The following is a 10937-nucleotide window of genomic DNA, read 5'->3' as shown; positions in this document are numbered from 1 at the left end:
GATGGATGGATGGATGGATGGATGGATGGATGGATGGATGGATGGATGGATGGATGGATGGATGGATGGATGGATGGATGGATGGATACAACTTTTAGGTAGCAAAAAATTAGCTGATTTAATGTATAAAGTTAATTTACTGCTTGGGATAAATATCAGTTTCCCCCCCTTACTGATTTAGTACATTCCCTGACAAACAAATTTAGTAAATCTTCATTTTATCAATGCTGCCCACAGATCCTACAGAGACTTTCCCAGTTGAGATTACGACAAGCACTTTTGTTGTACATCCAGACAAATTGATTGACACCTTAGACTGGTGGTCTTCAAGGTTTTTTTTAGTCCAGGACCCTGAGATTGATGACAGAGCAAGATCCACCATGCCATGTCCGCCTCAGAGGTGGGGGGGGGTAGTATATAGTAAAGGAGGGATTACCGATAAATCTGACTTTTCATGTTAAAAATAGTATGTTGGTGTTGAGCTTCAACTGCCAGAAAATGTAGTGTAAAAGTGTCTTGTTTTTTCAGTTTTTTATTTTTTTTTTTTTTTATGTGTGAGGTAATTTTTCAAACCAGAAAAGTCCACAAAGATCCGTCTCCATAAAGCGCAATTCTACTTTTCCTCCTCGACTAAATCTATTCGGACCACAGCACTAAATGACTCTGTAGATCCAAGGTAATCTGACTTCACAAACAACATTTTAGATACACAGAGGTCATTCTAGTACTAATTAAATAAGGCCAGAGGAAAAACACATTTCAGATGCTGTTTTTACCTATACTGATGCACCAAAAGTATTTTGTTGTTTATCTTGGTTTTAAAACACTCTGGGCTGTGCCCACTTTTTTCTCTCTCGATGGTGTGCATGTGAATTTGACTTGTGCAAATGCACATTCATGTGGATGTAGTGTTAGCAGTATTAGCAGCCTGCTATGGGCCCCTGATTGTTGGAGCCCCCTCCTCCCTTTTGGTGGAGCAGAAACGAGTGTCATGAAGGCAAGGTGGGCTAATGTTGGTGCCATTCCTTGATTAACGTTAATCAGTTTTCTCCGATAGTTCCAGCTTCCATCTCAACAACCTTAAAGACAATCATGTTCCAGTCTGTGTCAGTCAGAAAGCATTCAGAAGGCCTGTACTCAGTGTCTAAATCTCTTTAGTCCAGAAAAAAACAAGGGATAATCATAATAAAAAATAATTAGTTTGTTAGTCTTTAAGTTTTAAAGGAAAAATATCAAGTCAACTAAAGGACAAATACCCACACTGTTGTTTGTTCAGCAAATCAGCTGTGATTATCTCCGATTAAAGTCAAATATCCTCTATTTAATCTATTCATTTTAAAGTCATATCGGTAGAACAAACTGGATCTCATTTTGTAAATTTATTGCAGAAATGGAAGATTGAGCTCAGTACTTCTGTTTATTGAGTGATAAGCTATAGAGCCGTTTTTGGACCAAATGTCTTCTTGAGTTTGAAATATAATTGGAGGGATCGACTTTTTCATGAAACTTTATTGAGTCGGGAGAGATATTGGTCTCAATGAGACTACTTTCTCTGTCAGACCAATACAGAGCCTTTACATTACATAAACAATGTTCTTGTAACCAGGTCTTCCAAAGCATATAAGCAGCTCATTTTTGATGTATCTTTTAATTGGTTGGAAAAGTGTTAAAATAAAACTATTCAATATGGAGGTAGGTGCACTCTGAACAGGTTCCAGTCTGCCAAAGGTTACTAAGGAGATGCCTCTCATTTTTAGACTAAAATTGTAGTTCATCCATCTCTCTTTTAAAGATGACATTTTAATTTAGATCTAACCCAAAGTTTTATTATCGGGGATATCAGCACCAACTTTCCTTAATAAACTCAATTTAAGTCTGTTCCATTTTCTTTTTTCCTTCTTTTCAGCTCCCTATAGCTGATTTGTTGCATTTACTAAAATTTTCTCTTGAGAAAAAACTAAGTTTTTCTGATTCATTCAATTTTTTAAAGTGGTTCTTTACTGTGCTCTATAGACTATATATTAGCTGAGTTACCAATATTATGCAAATCCAATTTTTTATGTTCTGGTTTAGAATTTGTCTTTCTGTGTGTCCGTTGTAATGTAGGCATTCAATTTGATTTGACCTCAAGCAGATGGCCAATGGCAGCACAATACCACACTGGATGACAGACGAATTCATTACGAAAGAATTGAGACTCGCAGGTTCACATAAACAGGGCATTTACACATTTATAAGATGTTGTCTGATAGATCAAGATAGTAGGTTCTGGTTTTAGTGTAAACAACATGAAAATAGAGATATTTCCTTGGAACAATTCGGGCTCCTCTGTTCTATCTGAACAGCTAATATATTCTAAAAAGTGTCTGTATTACAGCTGGGCATGTCCATTCTTTCATGACTATAGTGGACCCATCATCTGATGGCTCGTCCCAGCAGGACATGTTACCACGTTGCAAAACTCGAATCATCCCTAAGTATTTTCTTGAGGACGGCAGCGAGTCTGCACAGTCACCAGATCTTTATCCAAAGAGACACGCCTTGGGATTTTGGTGCAGCAGGAGATTTACATAATGGATGTGCAACTTGAAAAATGATCGGCCATATCAAAGGAAAGAATACTGAGGAATGTTTTCAACGGCTTGTTGAATCTTTTGACGTAAACAGTTCATTTGGAAAAGAAAAGGGGTCTGACCCAGATCTTGCAATGTTGACCTCATACAGAAATTTGGTAGTGTTTGGTTCAGTGCTACCTAAATATAGCAGCATATTATATGTAATAATATCTAAACCCATACTACCATAAGCAGATGCACCAACTGATGTTGACCTAATCTATTTATCTATCTGATTTCTGCTAAAATTTATTTGAACATCTTTCATAGACTGTGTACAAAGCATTATAGCATACCGGTATATTCTATCTTATTTTGTTTTTTGTCTTCACCAACAACACCAAGTCAAATTCCTTGTAAGTGCAAACCTACTTGGCAATAAACTTGATTCTGATTCTGATTTAACACTCAGCCCAGGATGCTTGATAATGATCAAGGCGATGAACATAAGAGACGAGGACAGATTCCTAATTTACTCTACCCTTATATAGCAGCACACTCTACAATTCCCATCCTCCATTTCATGTAGTACTGTTGCATTGCAGCAATTCCCAGCATGTAATGGTTCTCTCTGGGTACTAAGTCTTCCTCTCACAGTCTAAAAACAGGACTGTTAGGATAAATTGTGTCTCTGAACTTCCCTAGGTGTGTGTGCATGGTTGTCTCCGTGTTGCACTGCGACAGACTGGCCACCTGTCCAGGGTGTATCCTGCCTCTTGCCCATAGACTGCTGGAGACAGGCACATAAAAGGTGTATAATAAAAATGATACACATACTTCATATTTGTGAGAGGACTTGATGCTTAAAAAAATATTTGCATGTTTTTATATAACTTTCTAGATAAGTGGTGAGAACAGAAACAGTTTTAAATCAGCTTTAGTTTAATGGGGTCTATTTTGGTTGTGCAAATGTTGTAGAGATATTACTAATCTGCTGTTCTACTTTTTGTGGTTATCTTATTTCTATCTCCTTCATACATATTAGGTGGTTAGATAAAAAGTAAGGTTCAATGATCTGTGTTTGCCTTGCTGAATTGTGTTTGTGTTGCTTCTCTTGCCTCATGAGATTTCCTGCCCTATACCACCTTTGGTTACACCTTGCCTGCTGCATGTTTTGCCACTGTGTTTTGAGACCTCAGCTGCTGCAACATCTTAAAACCTTAATTTCTTTCTTCTACTCAGGGAGTGATCTACATTGAGTCATTCTCCAACAAGCAACAGTTTAGCCAAAGCTGCCCTGGGGCTCACTGACAAAAGCGAGGCTTCCTTACAGCGAGCCCTCTGACAAACATCGGTAGGCAATGCAGTTTGAGTGCTTGGCCAAGTACACGACGACTCATTTGGATGAAGCAGGGGGCTCAAACTAGTACATCCTACAACAGAGTGGCCCCTAAAAGGTAAGGAAAAATATCCCCACCGCATTATGCTGCCACCACGATATGGTGGATTTAGTCCAAGATCAGCTATTCTCTTAAACAAATAAGCTCACTCTGGTAGTTTAGCCACTGGTAGTTTTAACTTGCTCTCATGTAAACAGAACACATTCCATAAGCATGCTGTATCCCTCTCCTTTATGTGCAGATGCCTTTCTTTTAAAGGCTGCCTTACAACAGTGGCTTCCTCCTTGATTTTCATCCTTGAAAGAAATGTGCGGAGGATCTCTGCAGGTCACACAGAGTTACCATGGGCTACAGAGCATTGAAGTGCTGTTTCTACCATCTAACGCTGCTTTAAATGTCACTATAACTGGCTCCTTGAACTATTAGCTGTGCTTGTTCACCAATGATCTCTAAGAAGAGAAGTATTTATTCAGAGGTTTGAATAAACAGCTGGACTCATTTTACAAATCTGTCAACTTTTTACAGCAGCTGCTTGAACTGAATCTTATTCTTTCAGATAAAAATGAAATCTTGACAGTTTAACATCAGTTAAATGGCCATTGTTGCTTTTGGAAGGCATTGTAGATCAGGGAAGCTATCTGAACAGGTTTATGCTACACACTACATGATGTATTAGGGATATATCTGTAGTGGAGGCGTAGTCAAGTGTTTTAACAAAGCTGTGGAAGAGAGATACCTTGGTAAGGGACCAAAACCCTTAGACAGTGCCTTAGTGAACATTGTCTGTCTGCAGATAACAGGCTGGACCTCAGAAAAACAAACACGTTCTGCTTCACAATGAGGAACTGCTTGCAGGTGTGCATTCTTGCAGACTCTGTACCAGCAAAGGCAATGACACAAATACAATGTGCTTAGTCACACTGAGGAAACTGTGGGGTCACGATGTTCTGGTCCGAGTGGCAGCATCGCGCCGGCTCTGTGGGGAGCCAGGGGCTAACTTTAACCAATCCAACACCCCCCCCACTACCATCATCATGCTCTCTCCATCTCTGGGCGATCCCCACGCCCCAATCGCCCCCACCAAGAGCGTCACAGCGCAGACCAAGCAGCATCTCTGGCTGCTTGCTGTTGCCATGGCAACTCCATTTTCCAGAAGCCTCCAGTCTGGGTCTCCATACAATAAACGGTCTCTCATGGAGACAGAGCTTAGAGTGAGAGGCACTCAGATGTGATGTCCACCTGTGCACACATGACACTTTGACACATTTCTTTCACCGCTAAATTTTTGGGGTAAATTTGATTGCTTGTGTTTATTTCATTTTAGAAAAAAACAACTGAGTTTATTCAGTGTTGAAAAGCAATTTGAGACAATAGGGCTGACGGAGTGTTTACTTTTACATTTAAACCCCACATGACTCTGACAAATGAATAGACTCCATTTGAAGGCTGATTAACCCCACGCACAGAGCAGGAAGTGGCAGGTTCCCGCTCCCCTCGCCCTGCCATGAACACAGCTCTGTGTATCCCCAACCTTAATTATTCATGTCCCACTTACTCCCAACAAATTATATTCAGCACTCACTCAAATCTCATGCTCTTTGTCTAAGATTATTTAAGTGGAACAGCAGAAAATTAAGATATTGTTGTGCTGCTTGCATTTGAACCAGTTGCATCTTTTATTTGCGTTATTCAGAAAAGCATGAATTAATGAACAGCAAAAAGTGAGTGATTCAGAATGGGGCAAATAACAGTGAAAAGGAGTCTTAGTTTATCATTTATCAAACTCATAAGTTGAGTATTTTGATTATTCTGATTACTGTGGCAATGCTATAAATATAGGCCGTTAAGACATATCTATCTGCCAAAATCCTACTTTTACCAAAAAAGATAAACCTGGAATTTAGATTTTACAGTTTTTTTATGTTAAACAAAAAGACAAGTCAAGACTAGGAATGGGTTATTCCTTTGTTATCGCTTTCGCTGCTGTTTAACGAAAAAGAGGATCATTTCTAGAACCCCAACTGTTACTTTTTCAAAATAGAAAAATTAGGTAGATCTATTTTTTTTTCCAAATTATGTTGTGACATGTATTTAAAACTGAGTAAAATGGGAAGTTTGTCTGACCCTTTTTGGGCTGAAGGTTTAAAGCTGCAAAGACAGAATCTAAGACTGCACTACAGCTATCTGATTGTTATAAGTTGGGTAGTCTAAAGATGCTGCCAGTTTATCTTTGGTAGTAGAGGTGAGATAATCTAATCAGTGCAAACAGAGCTATATAATATAGAAATAGATTATGTAGTATAGCAATGTCAAATGTGAAACAAACATCTCAACAAAGGGACATATATATAATATGGTTTCATAACTGCTATGATTATGGCGCTAAACCATGCAACAGATGCTCAGAAGGCTATGGTGGACCATTATCTGGTAACGACTATGCATAGTCAAATACCATGTGCCTGTAATGAGATCCAAAATAATGTAATAAAGCTTGCTTCTTTTTTCTACTTACAGAAAATATTTAATAAATGATCCCACACTGAAGATAATGACACATCAGAGCAGCTGGAAGATGAGGGTATTTTATACTTATTCTCATTTTAGATAATTACAAGACATTAAAAAAAATATGAGTGATATTAATTTTCTGTTCATCCATGTGTTACATGTTGAAAATATATTTGATTGTTTAAAAGACAAGAATAAAAAAAAGAAAAGTAGCAAACTAATACTGAGTGCTTAGCTCTTCAGGAAGTAATACTGAATGTTTATCTGTGGAGTCACATTCACAACAAAAGCAGTTTAGGTCTCGCTTTAATATCTAAAAGCTTTGTTTGTTCATATCTGATCATAGGTCTGATTACATTTCCGGTAAAATGGTTATAAAGCCTGAAAAATGGGTAGTTAAAGTGGAAGCGTTTCAGGAAAACATTCATGGTTCAGGCTTTAAGTCTGCTATCCACATTCTTTCATATTTTCACATGTAACGTTTTTAGTTGCAAGCTGTAGTTGAAATAATGATGCATTTGGAATGGGCTGCTATGAAAATTCCTACTGCTAACAGGGACCCCTTTTTATGTTAATCAAACAGAAAACCAAACTCTGTAGAAGCATCTAATTGGATTTATCTAAAATAGGACATATTAGCAGCTAATGTTCCTGTTTTGATTTTTTTTTTAAAACATTGATTGTAATATTTAATTTATTATAAACACCTTTTACTGCAATTGTGATTTTGATATACATTGGTCTCCTATGAAAATATAAATAAACCTGCAAAAAATGAAAGTTGACATTATTTTCCAAAACTTACAGTTTTTAATGTCTTCTCTTTATAGGATAACTAACTCAGTTATGTCCAAAGTTGGACCTCAGGCACCACTGTCCCACAGGTTTTAAAGATTTTCCTGCTCCAGCACAGCTGATTTCCATTGATAAGCCACTTAACAGGGTTTTGCTGACCTGCAATCACCTACATCAGCTGTGCTGAAGCTGAGAATCATGGAAAACCTGTAGGAAAGCAGCCCTCAAGGGCCTATTTTGGACATGCCTATGATAACTAGTTAGTTAGGCTTTCTGCTCAGGAAGCTACCCTGCACCCGGCTGCTTCACAGACATGCCAATAAAAGTGTCCCAAATCTATTGTTAAAAATGTGTTACTGTAAAATAGAGAGATTATTGGGCTTTTTTTAAAGTGTGCCATGACTTTCCATGCATTTTGCCATGAGAACCTTTTTTTTTTAAGTTTTTCTTTTAATAATAGAGATTAAAGCATGATTCTTCCTTTAGCAGCTAATCATTAGTCAACAGCAACAAGTCAGGGAGAGGCATACCACTGCAGCTGTAGGTATAGGCACATAAATGCTTGAGGCTCCTTTGCCTTCTCTTGGATCTCTGAAAGGATTTAGAAAATCCCTTTTAGCCATTTTGAAATGTATAACTTTTTTAAACCTGGGTACACTTTGATAAGGTTAAGAAAACATGCCTTTTTAAGCTATTTGTATCATTAAATATGTGCTGCCCTCAAAAGTGAACATTTTGCATTGCATGAATAAACCATACTGCTGAAAACGCAAGAAAAGCAGTCCAGGCCATTGGGAGCATGCTCGGTTCCACTCAGTCTAAGAAAGGAAAGTTAACACTCTGGTAGAATCCAATTATTAGAAAGAGATGCATAATTTTCTTTTTTCTGAATATGTTTTCATCTCCATATGGTGTGGTGGTGTTTTAGTGAGACAGACAGTGTCTTACCTTCCTCTTCGCTGGAACCCCTGTCCACAGCTGGATAGAGAGGAGGAGTGGTATTGGTGCCTGGTGGACCTGTTGTACTTTTGGTAAAAATCCCACTAATGAACTTAAGCATCTTGCGATCACGAGGAGGAGGAGCCCGCTGGATAGTTCCTCCTTGGCCCTCTTTTACTTTTCTCGGGTCCTCATAGTAAGACTGCAGGTCGCTGTTGTCAAGGGTACAACTTGTTCCTTTCCTTGGAGGCCTGCACACGTCGGGGGCAGGGGGGGCCGGTAAGGAGACAGAAACCGCCTTATACCTCTCCCCCTGAGGGCTCTCTCGGGTCATCACACCTGAAAACCCTCCACTGATGGGGACTCCGGGCCTAATGAGCGTGCCCCTGCCATCACTGTCTGCCCAGGACGCCCTGTAAGGCCCCAGAGTTGTAGCTGCCACTAAGGGAGACTGGTCCCCGCCACGGTTATCCCTTCGATCTAGAGTTTTAGCTGGATGATACAGGCTCGTGTTGGTCTCTCTCAGCTCCCTGGAATATGAGGCGTTACTCCCTGCATGGGACCTCATCACGACAGGTGGTGGATGGCTGACCTGCGACGGGACAGTGAAGGGGAGGCTGCAACGGGAGCGGCCGCCCAAGTCCGTTCCGTTTTCGCCCTTCAGGAACATCATGGGAGGCTCTCGGTAGAGCTCCGTCTTGGGCCGTAAGGCATCTGAGCGGAGTCCCTCTCTGCGCACGCTTCCCTCAGACATAGTTCCTCCATATACTTTGACCATTTGCCTGACAGGTGGCTGTGCAAAAGATGCTTCTCTGCTCTTTTCAACAGGTACATTGTCTTTTTGGGGTGCACACACCTCCCTCCTCTCAGGCTTATCCCTGCTTTCATTTGCACTCCAATGCTTTTCCTGCACCTGTTCCACTTCCTCCTCCACCGGTGTTTTTTCATCATGCTCCACTTCCACAAACAAAGATCCTTCTTTTACAGGGACATGACTTGAAGCCTCCTTCTCGTTTTCCTCTGCCTCCACCTCTACCACCTCCTCCTTCTTCTTCTTCCTAGGGCTCCCTTCCCCCTCTGGAAGGCCCTCCGTCTGGCTTCCTGCAGCATCCTCTGGCACTGCCTCAACCTTTACCAGAGTGAGGGAGATGAGGTAAGTGGTGCGTTTCTGCGTGCTCCCGGCTTGGCTCATTGGGACGGCAGACCTGAGCACAGTGGCACCTGCTCTCTGACCTCACAGCATCTACACTCCTCAGTCATGGCAAGACTGAGGAAAGGGGAACACAAGAAACATAAGATCAAACTGATACTGGTTGAACTTGATAGCACTACATGTCTCACTTTAAACCCCTGAATGAGAGGGGCTTTATGTATAATTGAATTGCTAATTTTTGCTAGGTTCTGACCCGGTGATTAAACAAGTCTACAGTGTTTTCTTAAATGCCTTCATTAATTCTGCTCAGGACACACCGTTACTACCGGCGTCTACCACTGATTCATTCATAATCCTTCCCTGTAGATCTACTTTTTATAGAAACCGTGCATCTAGACAAAAAACATCTATTGCAAATCAGAAAATATGCAATACCTTCAGATGATTGTATTTCTTCAATCATTTCAGGTCAAATAATGCTACTTCAGAACAGTATGTCTTTAGCGTTTCCTCTGATCATACCTTCATTTTTTGTCTCCCTGAAGAAGCTCAATTCACATCCTCATGTAGCTTTGATGTGATGAGGAATTCATCCAGCCATCGCCGCTCATATCAAATGGCATTTAAAAGAAGGCTGATAAAAATAGCTCCAGTAGATGAGACTGAGATATAAAAAAAGAAGGAAAAAGGGAACAGGAAAAAATGGAAATGGTTCAGTTGTCACGAAGCGTCTGGCAACAGGAGCCTCTGTTCGACAATGTCATCCGTATATAATTATAAGCTCGGCGTGAGGGTCACTGCGAGACACTCAAAAACATCTGTTGTAATGTCTGCAAGCGAGGAGGGAAAAAAAGGAGATTAAGTAGCTCGATTTAGGGACCCCGAGCAGGGCTTTCTTTTTTCGCTTGTGTCCCTCCTCTGGAGAGCAGCTCCTCTTGGTCACTGCATCCTCTCCTCCGAGAGCCTCATCCAATTAGCAAGTCAATAAAATGTGTCTGTGAGGCAGAGGAAGCCCACTAGCTCACCAAAGCCAGCCCCTCCTCCCTTTTTTCCCCTCCTTCCTCTTTTTCTTGCTGCCACTGAGCCATGCAGCTCTCGCCACCTCGTCGTTATCCTGCTGCACAACCAGCACTGCTCAGGATGCAGATACATGCAGGATGCTGGCAGTGAGGCTGTCAGACTGGGAGTGATGGGGACTCGCTGTGAGGCAGCAGCTGCAATGGTGGTCCTTGCCCACGTTCATCCGATTTTTATCCAGCACCGTTACAACAGACGAGTCAGGATGTGGAGAGGGAGATGGGGGGAAAAAAAAAAAAAAGAACCTCCTCAGCTTTACTCCTGCCAGCGCATCTGCTCTGTCTCGCCGCTCTCTGAGGACAGCTCTCCGCCTCAGTACGTCTCCTCTGGAAAACAAAGTAGTTTCCTGCTGAAAAATGGGAAATCTTTTCCAAATTAAAGGTGGAAATGTGTAGATTGAAAATAACATACTTGAAATAAATATGCTCTGAGAATATAAAAATGACTGAATTAGATTCTTTAACAAAGAATCTAACCCCTCTATACTCAGATTCCCCAAAATCAAAA

At 40.7% G+C, this 10937-nt stretch overlaps 1 protein-coding gene across 1 annotated transcript in view; it reads right to left on the bottom strand.

Moving 5' to 3' along the window:
• Window positions 1–10615, bottom strand: part of agap2 (ArfGAP with GTPase domain, ankyrin repeat and PH domain 2) — a 23561-nt gene extending 12946 nt beyond the window's left edge. The window contains exons 1-2 of the mRNA XM_015370668.1: window positions 9876–10615; window positions 8210–9467 (exon numbers count right to left, since the gene is read on the bottom strand). Coding sequence (XP_015226154.1) covers window positions 8210–9392 — 1183 coding nt within the window. The 5' untranslated portion in view covers window positions 9393–9467; window positions 9876–10615. The remainder of the gene's footprint in view (window positions 1–8209; window positions 9468–9875) is intronic.
• Between the last annotated feature and the right edge of the window lie 322 nt (window positions 10616–10937).

Source organism: Cyprinodon variegatus, unplaced genomic scaffold (genome assembly GCF_000732505.1).
Source record: "Cyprinodon variegatus isolate N-32 unplaced genomic scaffold, C_variegatus-1.0 Scaffold47, whole genome shotgun sequence".
Taxonomy (NCBI): domain Eukaryota; kingdom Metazoa; phylum Chordata; class Actinopteri; order Cyprinodontiformes; family Cyprinodontidae; genus Cyprinodon; species Cyprinodon variegatus.
Note: the sequence above shows the minus strand (reverse complement) of the source record. Positions and strands in the feature narration are given on the sequence as shown.